The sequence below is a fragment of the Canis aureus genome, chromosome 12, assembly GCF_053574225.1.
Source record: "Canis aureus isolate CA01 chromosome 12, VMU_Caureus_v.1.0, whole genome shotgun sequence".
Taxonomy (NCBI): Eukaryota; Metazoa; Chordata; class Mammalia; order Carnivora; family Canidae; genus Canis; species Canis aureus.
Genome location: NC_135622.1, coordinates 42,713,843 through 42,730,799, shown reverse-complemented (window position 1 = coordinate 42,730,799; position 16,957 = coordinate 42,713,843). Strand labels below are relative to the sequence as shown.

At 39.0% G+C, this 16,957-nt stretch overlaps 1 protein-coding gene across 10 annotated transcripts in view; it reads left to right on the top strand.

Moving 5' to 3' along the window:
• The window catches only part of BABAM2 (BRISC and BRCA1 A complex member 2), a 450,135-nt gene that overhangs the window by 367,357 nt on the left and 65,821 nt on the right, over nt 1-16,957 (top strand). For 8 of the 10 annotated variants that reach the window (XM_077915908.1, XM_077915910.1, XM_077915906.1 and 5 more), the window contains one exon: nt 960-1,042. The exons of the other annotated variants lie outside the window; for them this stretch is intronic. In XM_077915908.1, coding sequence (XP_077772034.1) covers nt 960-1,042 — 83 coding nt within the window. The remainder of the gene's footprint in view (nt 1-959; nt 1,043-16,957) is intronic. 10 annotated transcript variants of the gene reach the window in all.

Here is a 16,957-nt window from a genome sequence, read left to right as displayed (position 1 = left end):
GTTGACCTAAGTCAAAGATCTGAATGCTACACCAATAGTCTTTGAGTAAATCACTCAGCCTTTTGAGTCTTAGTTCCTTTACATTTACGGTGAGTTCTCTGTTCCTACTTGAAGTGAGAGACCATCAATACTGACGGTCTGATGCTCTGGACTCTGCCAGGGAGATAGCAGATGCCTCCTTGTGTGGATGACAGAGATGATTCTGTCTGTCGTCGTGTGTGGCTAGCATCATCATGTTATGGTGATGTCTCCCAGGTGGAAGCTCTGGTGGAAAATGGGAAAGGCGAGCCTATTAGGATTTCACCCAGGCCCTTCCATGGTCCTGGGCTATTCTCTTCAAAGCATGACACGTACCCTGTGCGTCTCCCATCTGAACCAGCGCCTACCCAGCTAATGTGGCTCTTGTCTTGAGCCTGGTGGGGAGGAGAGGGGACGCAAATGAAAGGATTCCAAGTGCTTTAGAAGAAAATAATAGAGACTCCTAAACTAAGTAACGTTGTCATTGCTCATTACTGCTTAGTGCTTAAATGAAAGTAAGACTCATCATCACACAGACAGTAGTGTCATTGCTGACCTTATGGCTTCATTTGTCCTTTTACTCATAACTAGTAACCAGCATTTGCATGGCATTTTATGCTTTATCTTACTTGTTTTTCACAATCTTGTAATGAAGCTTGAAAATATTATTATATTTGTTTTACAGATGAGGAAACTGAGGCTCCAGAGGTTAAGTGATTTGCCTGAAGTCACAATAGTAAATGTAAAACTGTAACTTAAACGTAGATACTGTCATTCCAAACCCCACATCCTTCCTATGATAACATTCACTTAACCTTAAATGCATCTCAGATTCAATCACCATGATTTTATGAATGTATTCTTTACTTGGTTCCATCTCTTTTATGCCCTTTTTTTATGAGGGTTTCTTTCTTTGTGTGTGTATGTTTTTTATCACTTAGAGGTGTCGTGGAATATGATGCAGAAGGCTTTACAAAACTCACTCTGCTGCTGATGTGGAAAGATTTCTGTTTTCTTGTACACAGTGAGTACACTTTTGCTGTGAGCATGCCAGCATACATTTGCAAATATACTAAACCATATGTAATAATGACCGTGAAAACCTTTAGCATCTTGATGTGGTTCCTTTTACTTTAGTATATTTACCACATGATCTTAAGAGAAAATATCTCTAGAGCAGGGGTTCTCAACCAGGTATAATTTGCCCCTCGGCAGATGTTTGACAGTGTCTGAAGACATTTTTGATTGTCATGATTGGGCAGGACAGAAGTGGGGATTGTTCTTCTGGCATTTAGTGGGTAGAGGGCAGATGTGTTGCAGGACAGTACCCCAACAACAGCAAAATCATCAAGTACAAAATGTCAGTAGTGCTGAGTTTAAGAAACCCTGCCCTGTGTCCAGGGTTCCAGATTCTTATTTCAAAGCATCTTTCCAGCATGAGATTCCAAAACTTTCAGGATTATTCAAAACATATTTGCTTTGATCATATGGCTATCATCGTTAAATGAAAATAGTACAACTTTGATAATATAATATGTAAAAGATGAGACAAGTTTGAATGTATTCCCATCATCACTTTTTAGTTTTATTCCACAGATAGGCATATTTAAATGCTTGTTCTGTTACATTAATCAATGACTCAAAAAACTTTAATCCAGCTTTCTCCCTCTCTTTTTTAAACTAATTTATTTATTTGTGATGAGGTGGGGGGCAGAAAGAGAGAGAGTCCCAAGCAGACTCTGCATTAAGCGTAGAGCCTGATGCGGGGCTTGATCTCAGGACCCTGAGATCACAACTTGAGCTGAAACCAAGAGTCGGCTGCTTAACCAACTGTGCCACCTAGGCCCCCCTGGTCCAGCTTTCTCTTAATGGATAATTTGGAGCCTCTTTTGTTTAATTCTTTGTTATGTAAGAATCATTGACCCATAGTACCAGGTTCCAGTTGCAAGTCAACCAAGACCTTTATTCTTTAGTAATTTGATGTGCAAATTTAGTAATTTGATGCCTAGTCTTCAAGCCAAAGACACAGAAGTTCCAGCTCTCCCAAGTCAAGTTTCAGAAAAGCAGTGAACTTGAGTTGGCTTCACTTAGTGGCTAGAACTACCCTAGACCCTTAATAAACTATTCCAGGAAGAGGAGCTTTGGCTCTGTTGAGCCATGCCATGGGACAGCATAAAGGCATTGGCTTGGGGGTTTTGTTTCCCCAGCAGACTGACATTCTTGGTTGTGATTTGCTTAGGCTAAAAAAATGGTTCTTAAATTCATTTGTCTTACCCCATCTCACACCAACAGTGAGGGAAGAAAGCCTCTAATACCACGGTATAATCTGCACAGAGAAAACTGAGAGTTGGCCATCTTTATAAGGTGTTTCCTAATGATAAACACCTTGCTACATGTGCTTCTTATTGAGCTTCTGCTCTGTAGTGAGTTATGTACTGGGACCATCTCTTCAAATGCATCTGAAGAATACAAGCATATTGCTGCGTATTAATTATGTGCACAGATTTTTAAAAAATTGGAGAAGTAAGACTTTAATTTGGGTGTTCCTCCAACTAGTTATGTGATATTGTTCAAATCACTTCTCTCCACTTTAATTTCCTTATATATACACTGGGGATCTGATCGTTAAGTCCTTTGGAGACGTTTACATATGGAGCTTAACCCATCATACAAGGCCACGCAGAAGAGGGAGCCTCACGGTCAAGGTCTCCTAGCAGTCTCTTCTCTACCTGTCATCTTCTGTGGCCCTACTGGTACTTCCAGCCACCACTTTTGATTCTCACCTTATGTGTTGCTCTTTTGTTTTTTCATTCAGAGCCTTAATTCCTTTGTGAGATCTCATTTCCTATTTGCCATGTTCACTTTACACACCAGTAATTCTGCCTCTAGCCTGGTAACTCGCCCCCAGATCCTGATCACATCGTGGGTCTGTCACCACCCTGGACAGTTGCCTGGTTGATCCAGTAGGTGTGAATCCCCTGGCCCAGTTCATCAAGAGGGGCCTGTACCCTGTGTCAAATGGCAGTGGCAACAGAAGCCTCACCCAGTGGCTCTGAGAGAAGGACACAGAAGGAGGGACAATTGCAAACATTAAATTAGAGGAATGCTCAACTAAAGTGGCATGAGACCTCAACTCTTTAAATGAAATTTACTTTGGTTTTCTAGCCATGATTCTACTTTCAAAAATCTTGATGTCAGATCATATCAGAGAGAAGGGGAAAAAGCTATCCTTGGCATTGCTCATTCTCACCTGTGTCTTCCATGTGCAACTTTAAAAAAAAAAAATTTATTCATGAGAGACACAGAGAGAGAAGTGGAGACACAGGCAGAGGGAGAAGCAGGCCCCATACATGGAGCCCTATGCGAGACTCAATCCCGGGATTCCAGGATCACACCCTGGGCCAAAGGCAGGCGCCAAACCGCTGAGCCACCCAGGGATCCCCAATTCACATGCAACTTAAGAGTCACTCTTCTGGTGGTGGTGCACAAGAATGATGCACAGGGATGAAGGAGCACTGCCCTCCCTTACTAATGCCTTTGGTGTTGTAGCAATATCCTGTTCCTCTGGGAGTTCTTTTTCCCGAAGACTGTTTCCCCTGGTACCATTTGTCCAGTATCTCTTACAGCCCCTTCTCTACTTTCCCATCCTAGCTTTTCTTTTTTTTTTTTTTTAAGATTTTATTTATTTATTCATGAGAGACACAGAGAGAGAGAGAGAGAGAGAGAGAGGCAGAGACACAGGCAGAGGGAGAAGCAGGCTTCATGCATTGAGCCCGACGAGGGCCTCAATCCTGGGTCTCCAGGATCACACCCCAGGCTGAAGGCGGCACTAAACCGCTAAGCCACCGGGGCTGCTCATCCATCTTAGCTTTTCTAAGTCAAACATGTAACATGTAGTCCCAAAGTCATATTTTCACTTAGTTTTGGTTGCCTTCTCCAGAAACATCAAACCCATGGGCACTCTTTGGAACGATTACAAGGACTTGGGGATTTGGTTAATTTACTTTTTTTCAGAGTGTTTCCTCAGGCTCTTATTCTCTCCTTCCCCAGGCTGCTTATACCTTGCCTCTCAACATCACTGCTTACACGCATGGCTCTTTGGCAGATATGACTTTGTCTGTGAATCAGGGGACTTGATGCTGTTTCCTGCTCCATCACTAATACACAGCCTGTCCTTAAATAAATGAGTCCCACCCGATTGCTTCTTATATCTAAAACAATAGGACTTGCTCCATCAGAGTGAAGCTTGGTTGGATAACATGTTTTATTTCATCATGCAGTTAAGCATCTGATACTTTCCTTTGGAAATTATCTGCTTACTTGGTCACAACATCCAAGGGACCACTTGTTCCCTTTTTTCTTTCCATCAAGATGGGGGAGTGAATATGGGGTGGCAGAGAGTTAGTGATAGAACACTGCTGTGAATTATTCTGAGTTCTCAAGAACATGAGGAAGGAAGGAGATGCCTAGAGATGTTGCTAGTCTTCTGTGGCTGGCTCTGCTGCTCCATGGAGAGTGAACACCTGGCAGGACACCAGATCACTTCCCTACCCTCCTTTCTTTCTACCCCTTCCCCAGGACTAGGAAGAAGACTGTCACTAGAGCAGGTCCTGGTAATAATTCTGAGCATTTTGGATGCTAGAGAAAAGAGGCACTCCTCTCTTGAGGCAGATGACTCTGACCTCACACTTTGCTAGAGTGTGCAGAAGCAAAAATGCCGCCCTGGAAAACATTGTACGTATTCTGGGATGTCTCACAAGACACTGCAACCTCCAACATTCTGATGGTTTCAGGAGTGGAGATGTGGCCATGATCATGGCCGTGGAGTTTTCATCCATTTATTCCTCTTTTTTTTCTTTCCTTCATTATCAGTATACTGCAAGACTTGGGATCATGCAAGGATCAGAGTGTTCCCGTACAAAACTGTTTTCAGGAAGGTTTCCTGGCCATTATCTAAGAACTGTTTGTAGTGGTTATAGAGGTAATTCCATATTTGCCAAACTCTAGGGGTAGATGTTATCTTTAAGCCAGAACATTTTCGGAATGCTGGGTGACAAGAGAACCAGACAGCCAAGCATGGTAACACAGAACAAAAGCAACCACTGGGAGAAGTGTCAGCTCTTCATGGTCCCAGTCAGCTGTGCTATAAGTAGGTACAAGAGGAGGCAGCTGCCTGTGGTAGCAGGATTGCTTAGAAGTAGACGGTATTAAAAAAAAAAAAAAAAGTAGACGGTATTGAGATCTGTGACTCCTAAGGCAAGTGAGAGAGTGTGTGTTTGTATGACAGGTTGTCTTTTCCCATTACCCATAAATCCTTGGTAAGTGACCCTTTGAGTCATCCAGCCTGCACCAGAGGCCATGTCTCCTTGGTAAAATACCTATTATTTTAAATCTGACCATTTGGGCTGTTCCATTTAATTTTTTAACCTCTCTACCCCTAACCCAGTCACTTTAACCCAATTCAACTGAGTTCTAGTTTTATTGAGAACCTCTCTGTGCTTAGTACAATGAAAGGTCCCAGGGGATATAAGTAAATAATTCAGCCTTGACCTTAAGACATTCAGAGCCTGGCAGAAGAGTTGGTGAACTACACAGTGCAGGCCAAAGCCCACCCTCAGCCTCTTTTCATATGGCCCTCAAGCTAAAAGTGGTTTCTGGGTTTTTAAAAGGTTGTTGGTGGGGAATCCCTGGGTCGCTCAACGGTTTAGCACCTGGCTTCGGCCCAGGGCATGATCCTGGAGTCCCGGGATCGAGTCCCACATCAGGCTCCCTGCATAGAGCCTGCTTCTCCCTCTGCTTCTCTCTCTCTCTCTCTCTCTTTCTCTGTATGTGTGTGTGTGTGTGTGTGTGTCTTTCATGAATAAATAAATCTTTAAAAAAAAATCGTTGGGAGTGAGGGGAGGAAGAACAGAAGACAAGGATGGTAAAGCCTAAAATACTGACTCCTTGACCCTGTACCAAAAAAGTTTGCAGCCCCAGGTCTAGTTGATGAGAAAGGAGACCAGATAATGGTGAATTACAGTGGTATGCATTTTTTAAAAGAAATCGTTTGTGAGCTTGCCTCCTATATGCCAGACACAAAGAGACCAAGGGCAGAGAGAGAGCTTCATATGTTTTATATATAAGAGAGAGATGTAGGAAAAGAGAGATCCTCTCTAATGGAATCTAATGAGAAAGACAATAAAGAAGTAAACTATCAAATAGGCACATTTCAAATGCTGACACCTCTGTAACAGAACAAAGCAGGAGTCTACAAAAGAGACAAAAGGGAGGTGTCCTTGGTCAGGGAAGACCAGTCCTAAATAGAATGGAGTGGACTCATCTCCTTGCCACTGAAACAAAGTCTTGTAGAGTATGTAGCAGTGACAAGCATGATGGCTACTAGATAAATCAGTAAAACCAAAATTGTGAGGCTTTTCAGAACTTGCTTAGGTTTTTGGATACAAATCACATTTTTCTATAAATAAATAGATTTGCGGAACAAATCAGAATCATTAAAGTGGTTAAAATCAGGAACCACAATGTTATGTATTAGAATTCATTTCAAAGCAAATCTATGGGGTCCCTGGGTGGAGCAGCGGTTTGGCGCCTGCCTTTGGCCCAGGGCGCGATCCTGGAGACCCGGGATCGAATCCCACATCGGGCTCCCGGTGCATGGAGCCTGCTTCTCCCTCTGCCTGTGTCTGCCTCTCTCTCTCTCTCTGTGACTATCATAAAATAAAAATAAAATTAAATTTAAAAAGCGCAAATCTATGAAAAGTGTAATATTATTTTAGAATTAGTATGATTACTTCAGATAAAGCATATATAAAGATTTGTGACTTAATTTTTATCATTTCTAGTATGAATAATAGCTATCAAAGCAGCAAGAACTAAAATCGATTGTGCATAAAAAGTGAAACTAATCAGCTCTCTTTATTCTTCAAAGAGATAAAAGAATATGGAAAAAGATAAAAGAAAATCCACTTTCTAAAATAAAATGCCTTTTTGCTTTGATTATGAGAACTGTTGGTCCTTTAAATACTTTAAACATTTTGGTTAATTTTTATCCTGGACTTCCTTGAAAGTGGTTAGCTCTGCTAGGTAAAGTGGTTTTCGTCTTTTGATTACATACACAAGCACACCCTGTTCACAGTTTACAACCCGAATAGCACTAGAACTTTAGCGACCACTGTCACTATTTTGATTCAAATTGAAACTCCTGTTTTATCTTTACAGTCTACTTCTAGAAAGCCTTTCTCTGCAGTTTCTGACACTGGTTTGAGAATTTATGTCATTAATCTTCATAATATTCTTGGGAATATTCTTTTCATTCTGATACCTTGGATTTATGTGACACCTTTTTAATGACCTTAAAGGATTTCTTGTAAGGAAGGAGGTTGTAAATCAGATGCACCATGTGGTCATTTCTTTCCTTGTACCCTCTCATATATATTGTGTGTTTCCTTTCCATTGTAATTACTGGATCAAAGTAATTGCTAAAGTGAGTTTATCTGATCAAAGAAAGGGCATTAAAATGTGGTGATTTTGACTTAATGTATGCAGCTGCTTTGAAATTAACACATTGAAATCCAAGAAGGCATCTAAGTCAATGAAACAAAGGAAGCTGTTTACAAAGAATAACTTTTATAATATTGATCCAGTTCATTATACCCTTTTCTTAAAATCAACTTTAAAGTATTATTGACATTGGTGGAAACAGGGGCATTATTTTGGTGCAGAACTTCTGCTGTTGTTAAAAATAATAGGAATAGTAAAAATAGTTAATGTGTGTTGAGCATATACAATGCTCTAGTATTGCTCTAGTATGGTTCTAGTAATGCTCTTGTATTTTGCATATACAGTATTGTGTTGTTCAAGCCTCATAATATTCTTCTGAGGATAATTACTAATGTTACTTCATTTAACAAATGATAGAAGTGTGGCAACAGAATTGTGACAGAGCTAGGATTTAAAATCCAGGAACTGATTCCAGAATCCGTGTGCTAAACTGCATTACTATACTATTTCAGATAATTGGTTGGCAGTACCCCCAATGAGTTTTGAAAGCCCTTGGAGCTTCCCAGAGAACCTGTAAGCTCTAGGAACCAAAGTGTTCACCCAGGCTCTGGGAGATATGTGTAGACTGTCTCATTTCTCAGACACATGAATGGACATCTCACCAATGACAATATTGATCTGAAGGCAGCAAGGCATGAAGCTGGTGTTGCTCCTCCGTAGTAATGATAGGCTTTCCAGCTGTAAACCTCTGCCTAGCAGCTCAAAAGATACCAGCTTGAGTAGAGTTTCACTCTGTGGCCATAAAAAGCTAAACCTAATGGATTAATCAAAGAATTAGCCACCTATTGATTATCTAAAACTAAATTTAATGTGTTTAGACATAGTGCGTGTGGTCAGTTATGATGGCTCATTATACAAAGTCCTGCAGTTGCAAAGCCTGCAAAATTGGAGTCAAATAGACAATGTAGGTGTGAGAGTAGCCCAGGTTCTAAGACAAGAAGGAGTGGTAAGAACTTGGCAAGCTGCATACCCCTTTACATGATTTTGATTATTTTTTTCTAAAATGGAATGTAAACCTAACATTTCTGTGACCTGGATTTATCCTAATGGCCTATGAATCTTTTTTTAGAAAACACTTAAAAGAAAAAAAAAAAAAAGAAAGAAAGAAAACACTTTTTTTTTAACAGTATGGAGGTTTCTCAAAAAGTTGAAAATAGAACTACCCTACCACCCAGCAGTTGCACTACTAGGTATTTATCCAAAGGACACAAAAATATGATCCAAAGGAGTACATGCATCCCATTGTTTATAGCAGCAATGTCCACAATAGCTAAAATATGGAAAGAGTCCAGATGTCCATCGACAGATGAATGGATAAAGAAGATGCAGTATACATATATATGGGGAATACATATACAGTATACATATAATATGCATATATATACACACACACACACACACACACACATATACACAAGGGAATAAAACTCATCAAAAAGAATGAAATCTTGCCATTTGCTATGACATGGATGGAACCAGAGAGTATTATGCTAATAAGCAAACTAAGTCAATCAGAGAAAAACAAATACCAGATGATTGTAGAATTTAAGAAGCAAAACAGATGAACATAGAGGCGGGAAGGAAAAATAAAATAGGAAAATAGAGAGGGAGGCAAACCGTTAAGATTCTTACCTCTAGGAAACAAACTGAGGGTCGCTGGAGGGGGTTACGTGAGGGAGAGGGGTAACTGGGTGATGGGCATTAAGGACGGCACTTGATATAATGAGCACTGGGAGTTATATGCAACTGATGAATCACTAAATTCTACCCCTGAAACTAATAATATACTATATGTTAGTTAAACTGAATTTAAATTTTTTTTTAATTTTTAAGCAAAAAAAAAAAAACTTTTCATTATAAAAATGTCAAACAAACACAAAAGTAGATAAACCCCCGTGTGTCCATCACCCATGTTGCAGCTTTGTCTACCTTGTTTCATCAATCCCTTTCTCCTTTTTAGTTTAATTTTTAAATTTTTCTGGAATATTTTGAAGCAAATGTGAAATATTTCACTTATAGATACTCAATATGTATCTCTAATATATAAAGATCTTTTAAAAATATGTATCCAAAACATTATTAGAACATTACAATACAGTAACAAATTGTAGTATTATTTAATATCATCTAATAGCCAGTCTGTGTTCACATTTCCCCATTTGTCTTAAGCATTTTTTTTTTTTTACAACTGATTTGTTCAAATCAGAAGCCAAATAAGTCAGGACTCATGAATCTTGAGAATCTTTCCTTAGAAAAGAAGAGATGTGAAGAAAATATGGAGTGAAGTTATTAAAAACATCACTTCACTCATGGGCCTATAGAAGACAAGGTCTGACATTTGTTTATCACTTTGATTTCAAAGTGCTTTTAATTACTGCATTTAAAATATGAGTCATTGATTCTCTGTGTCAGTTCTGAATAGAATTCTTAGCACTAGAATGAATGGTTTGGGATTATCTAATACAGGGACTTCTAATGTTCTTGTGCCAAAGACTCCTTTGGGAAACCCTCTAGAACCATTCTTTGAACAGTGTTTTAAAATGCATAAAGTAAAATATATAATGCTACAAAGGAAGCCAATTCTATTAAAATACTATTACCAAATTGTTAAAAATGATTTAATCATATGGTTAAAAACATATGATATGAGATACGGGCTTCTTTGATGACACCTTGAATAACAATATCCAGTGGCACATCTAATAACCCTTGTAACTTTGAGATAGTGATGAGCATAAAGAATATTTTAAGATATGGGCAACACCTGCAGTGTGATTAGAAGCATCTGTGATTTCTTTTGATAACAAAGTCAAGATACTGCTAATACTGCTGTAGATTGTTGCCTACGTTCATAATTGGAGGAAACACTAAATTTAAGTTAAAGGTAGTGAATGTGAAAGATACACTTTTTTCCTGTGCAAGTTCCCCCAATGCCCACATTTGATTCTAAGACTTTGCAGAGTAGGAGGCAAAGGGAGGTGTGTGGATCTGAGATTGAGAATCTCAGAAAATTCCCTGTATTACAGGGGTAGGTTGTGGCTGAGTACCTAACCCCAAGCCATGCATAATGTTAGGGAAGAACAGGACTAGAAGCCAGGTTCCTATATTCAATTAAGCATTTTCCCTGTTTGAATGGCTGAATTCTAAGATTCCTAGGTAAGGTCAATGTAGATACTTTTGCAGCAGTATGTGGTCAGTATTATGTTGCTGATATCTTAATACTATCCTGAAGAACTAAGTAATGTCCAACATAAGGAAAATACCGCAAAATAATACTCATTTAATTTTTTAATGACCTTCCTTTTGTATATTATATGCTCCCTAATTGTACAAGTTCAACTTTCCTAAGTCCATGGGACATTTTTCCCCTTTTTGAAGTATAACTTTATACTTTAACTTATAGTAAAACTCACCCATTTTAAGTGAATACTTTAATAAATTTTGTCAACCACATACAGCCACAGAACTAGCATCATAGTCAGGATGTGGAATATTTTCATCACCCTACAAAGCTTCCCATTGCCTTTGCAGTGGATTCCCTCTCTTGACGTTCAGCCCCAGGTAGTCACTGACCATTTTATGTTACTACAGTTTATTCTGTTCTATAACAGAGGGTATAGAATTTCATAAAACTGGAATCAAATAGTATATGGTCTTTTGTATGGGACTGCTTCCACTTAGCATAGTGTTTTTAAGATCCACCCATGTTGATATTTCATTCTTGTTTATTACTAAGTAGTAGTCCCTTTTTCCATTCCACTAGTCATCCATTTACCAAGTTGGTGGACATTTTATTTGTTTCCAGTTTCTGCCTATCAAAAATAATGCTCCTCTGAACATAGTTTAAGTCTTTAAAAAAAAAAGATTTTAATTAGTTATTCATGAGGGACACAGAGAGAGAGAGAGGCAGAGACATAGGCAGAGGGAGAAGTAGGCTCCATGCAGGGAGCCCAATGTGGGACTCGATCCCGGAACTCCGGTATCACACCCTGAGCCGAAGGCAGACAGACGTTCAACCACTGAGCCACTCAGGCATCCCTCTCATTATGGTTTTAAGGTACAATTCCCTAAGGGCTAGTGATGTTGAGCACCTTTTCATGTGCTGTTTACCAAGTAAGTTGTTTTGTGAAATGTCTGTTCAAATCTTTTTCCTGTTGTAATTGGATCATTGTCTATTTTTGAGTCATGAATTCTTCATATATATTAGATGCAAGCCCCTTGTCAGTTATATGTTCTATGCATTTTTCTTCCAATCTGTGTCTTGCCTATTCATTTTTTAACTGTTTCTTTGAAAGAGCAAAAATTTTAATTTTGATTAAGTTCATTTTATCACATTTTCATTTTATGGTTGTGCTCTTGTTTTTAAAATTTTAATTCCAGTATTAGGTAACATACTGTGTCATATTAGTTGCCGGTATAGAATATAGTAATTCAACAATTCTGTACATTACTCAGTGCTCATCATGTAAGTGTACTCTCTATCACCTAGTTCACCCATTCCCTTCTCCCACCTCCTGTCTGGTCACCATCAGTTCTCTACAGTTAAGAGTCTGTTTTTTGGTTTGTCTCTTTTTTTTATTTGTCCATTTGTTTTGTTTCATTAATTCCACATGTGAATGAAATCATACAGCATTTATCTTTCTCTTTTTCATTTTGCATTATGCCATCTAGCTCCATCCATATCACTGAAGTGGCAAGATTTCATTCTTTTTTGTGGCTGAGTAGTATTCCATTGTATCTATATACATTACATCTTATCCATTATCTATTGATGGACATTTGGGCTTCTATCATAATTTACCTTTTGTAAATAATGCTGCCGTGTTGGGGTGCATATATCTTTTTGATTAGTATTTTCATACTCTTTGGGTAAATACCCAGTAGTGGAATTACTGGATTATGTGGTAATTCTGTTTTTAATTTTCTGAGGATATTCCATACTGTTTTCTGCAGTGGCTTCACCAGTTTGCATTCTTACGGACTGTGCTTTTAGTGTCCTACTTAAGATGAAGTTCAAAAAGAATTTCTAATCTAGTTCAAAAAGAATTTCTACATTGTTTTCTTATGCAAAATTCATAATTTTAGCTCTTACATGTAGGTCTGTGGTCCATTTATTATTGTATAGAAGTACAATTGATTTTTGTATATTGACATTTAGTGGATTCCTTAGAATTCATGATCATGTCACCTGCAAATACTTTTCCAACATGTATTTCCTTCCTTCCTCCCTTCCTCCTTCTTTTCTTTCTTTCTTCCTTCCCTCCCTCCTTCTCCTTCCTTCCCTCCTCGTTCCTTTCCTTTCCTTTCCTTTCCTTTCCTTTCCTTTCCTTTCCTTTCCTTTCCTTTCCTTTCCTTTCCTTTCCTTTCCTTTTTCCTTTTTCCTTTTTCCTTTTTCTTTTTTGCTTTCCTTTTTCCTTTCCTTTTTCCTTTCCTTTTTCCTTTCCTTTCCTTTCCTTTCCTTTCCTTTTTCCTTTTTCCTTTTTCCTTTTTCCTTTTTCCTTTTTCCTTTTTTGCTTTCCTTTTTGCTTTCCTTTTTCCTTTCCTTTTTCCTTTCCTTTTTCCTTTCCTTTTTCCTTTCCTTTTTCCTTTCCTTTTTCCTTTCCTTTTTCCTTTCCTTTCCTTTCCTTTCCTTTCCTTTCCTTTCCTTTCCTTTCCTTTCCTTTTTTCCTTCCTTCCTTCCAGGGATCTTCAGACCTGACCTGTTTGTTGATTTAGTCCATGCACCATATATTGAGCACTTGCTCTTTCAGGCACTGTCAAAACTCTAGGGATACCAGAATGAATGCCACCTGCTCTGAAATTGCTCAGTCTAGTGAGAACATATAAAAACAAATGCAATCTTAGGCATCTACCAGACATTTTGGGAACATAGCTCCAACCTGATAGCACAGGAGGACTGTAAGAACATTTCAGGCAAAGGAGCTAGCATAAACAAAGGCACTGAGGGGAGAAATAGAGTGAGAGACTGTAAATCATTTAGAATTTCTCCAATGTGTATTGGATCCTGGGGAACTGTGAGAGATTGAGCTAGAGGCTGTCAGAGCCCAGAACTCAGAGAGCATTGTATACCAGGCTGAAGAGTATAGATCTTATATCCCAGGGATAGCAAGGAGTTATTGAAGTGTGCTCAGTAGAGAAGTGGTATGTATTTTCTTTTTTTTTTTTTAAAGGGGGGGTACTATTTTGGTATTATGTAGGAGATGATTTAGGCAAAAGATAATTAGACCTGAATGAGAACAGTCATAACAAGGATAAAGGAGAAGGAACACTACTTACAAGGTTCGGTTTGGGAAGATGAAAAAAGCTCTGAAAGTGAGTGGTGGTGATGGTTGTATAGCAAAGTGGCTATACCTCATGCCACTAAACTGTACACTTCAAAATGGTTATATTAGTTATTTTTATGTTAATGTATATTTTACCACAATGGAAAATGAAAAAATCAAAAAGACACAATTCGTTAGTAGGCAGGCATCTTACTGGCAAACTTTCTTCAGTCTCAGTCATCATGGTGTTTGTCTCTAATTCATTGTCAATCAGAGGTTACTTGTGATAAGAAGTGACCTCTAATGATAGGTAGTAATAATAATAATAATAATGCCATTGTTCATATATAAATAATATTGTTTGCGGAGTGCTCATTCTGGGCAAAGTACTGTGTTAAGTACTTTACATTCATAATTCCATAGAATTCTCTCAACAGTCCTGTCAGATGGCTCCTTATCTCCATTTTACAGTAGAGGAGAAACTAGGGCATCTAGAAGTAAAATAATTTGCTGGATGTCCCATAGCTAGTAGAGGAAGGAAGCAGCATTAGAATTAATACCTTTTCATTCCAGAACTCTTATTCTTAACGGTTCACTAGAGCATACTAGTTCACATGGTGGAGCACGCCACTGGTTTGGGAATAGGCTACAGATGGGCTGCTGATTGCTTTAGTTCTTGTAGGAGCTGGATCCCATGTTGGCAACCTCTGCTGGCCTCACACATTTTTCCCAGGGTGCCATGCAGTCACACCATTTTTCCCATGATGCCATGATTTAAAAAGAAGCTGAGGAGCACGGTGTAATGCTATGTTGTCTTTTCTAAAACAATTAGGAGACCCTAGATACGTATACTACGAGGAGACTCCCAGCCCCAGTCTGCATGATGGGTAAAGAAACTAATCCCTAGTTCCTTTCTGCAAATGAAGTCCCACAGTGTTCTCCAGTGTTATTTCTGATGTACCCAGCTGTTAATCTGTCTCTTTGTACTCTGAGTCTTTTGAGCCCTCCAGACTGTTAAAAAGGTAGATTAGGATCCCCTGTCTCCAGAGAAACCATAGCGCCTGCCAGTGACCAGCAAACTTTGCATACAGGTGAGCCTAGAGAAGATCATTGCAAAGAGGAATCTGTGAGTGTGATGGAGGCCAGGGAATTAACATTCACATTTTAAACAACCTCCGCAGTCTCTGATCTAGACCATTTTTCCCACTGTGTTTCCCAGTAAAGAGACAAATTTAGTTCCTTGCATCTTCCCAGTTAGTATTTCAGGTTAGACACAGAGTCTTACTCAGCTTTATAGTCCTGAACATTTATAGGACTGGGGTTTGCCTTTTTATGTACTCCCAGGTGGCAGGTGCATTTAATTCCATGAACACTTAAGCATATTTTTTTGTGCCAGGCACCAAGCTGAATACTAAAGATAGAGGGCCGAATGGGACATGTTCCTTTTCTAAAGAAATTCACAGTCTAATGTACTCAAAATTCCGTGAGGCTTTTCCCAATGAAGATTGTCTTAAAAAAAAAAAAAAATCTCTTTGGCTTTGCTAAAATTTCTTCTTTCTCATTTGGCTGTAGTTTGGAAACCTCATATGTATTGTAAACTGTCTCCTTTGTCAGACAAATTAAAAAGAATTTGCAAAGTTTATCCTTAAGCTCTCGTTTGATTGAGACCTCAGAAATGAACTGTGGTCTGAAGAAAGCATCTCCAAATGGTGCGTAGCCTTTGTTTTATGTCGGAAGAATGAAGTGGGCCAAAACCCTCAGTTCAGTCTGTTCCACCACAGCTAGTCAATGAGAAGGTAGACCCTAGTTGATGGGACAGCGCTTGAACACTGTATTTACAAGAAGATGAAAACATGCTCTGTTGGCCTCTAACCAAGAGGACCGAATACTTCAAAAGACCCATTATTCTGGAAGATGAACAGCCCAAGATCGCAGCAGACTCAGTGGACTCCACAGAAAGTAAACAAAAAGAGACTGTCTGCTCTAATGTTCAAAGACAGTTTACTCCAACAGCATCCATTGTTTCCATTATTCCAGAGATCATGGGGGCTGCAGAAAACCCAACACAATCAGAAAGAATGGCTTCTTGATTTCAGCTTTCCAAACTTGATTCTTTTAACAAGTAGAAAGTCCTTTGAAACAACCCAGGTTGCACTTTGGTACCCTGAGAATGTTAGTTGTTTTCAGCCATGTATGAACCACGGAGGTGCTGGTGAGTGACTAGAGTGTTGAGTGGGAGTAAAGACCTCAGTGTCTATTCCTGGTTCCATTTTGTCCTGGCAAGTGTGTTAGGTCAGCTCAGTCTCCCCACAGAAGGTAATAATATAATTAAATCAGTTGTTTTTCTTCAAGTGGGCTAAGGGGCAGAAAATGGAAGAGCAGGGGTGGCCACTGTCCTGATTCACCTTGCACGACTCCTGTGTATTTCCAGTTTGGGAGAACAGGAAGGAGGTAGGGCTTAGCCAGAATTTTCAGGCATGTGTGGGCTTGTTTTTGCACATGCGCGCACACACACAAATACACACACACACCTCAGTGATGACACTTAGCTAACTTAACACTCCTGGAACTAAGGCATGGGGAAAAACAAAAAGTAGCTGTCCTCCCCCCCCACACACACACACACAAAATACAGGGACCCTTCTAAGAATCTTCCTTTTTAATTTTTTTATTTTGTGGTTTATTTATTTATTTATTTTGTGGTTTGAATGGGCAGTATAGTCACCTAATTTTTTAAGAAAATACACACTATGAAAAAAAAATCTCTCCTTCCCCCTTGCTTCATCCATCTTGTCTTCTTGTCACTTTTGTTTTTTGAAATTGACATACAGTGTTACAGTAATTTCAGGTGTATAGCATGTTCGTGTACATTAGCTTTTTAAAATTCTGCTTTGCAGAGTTTCTTCACACAGATAAATGTTAGAATATATTCTTAATTTTCTTTCCTCTTGCATGAAAAGCATATTACACGTCCGATCTGCACTTGGAACAAGTACTTTTGAGGTCTTGTTACCATGGATGTGCAGTTCCTAACCTCCCCTCAATCTCAGTTCCTGAGTTAAGACAAAGGCTCAGAACCTGCAGCTTTCCAGCTCTTGTAAATTTAGGTGGGATTT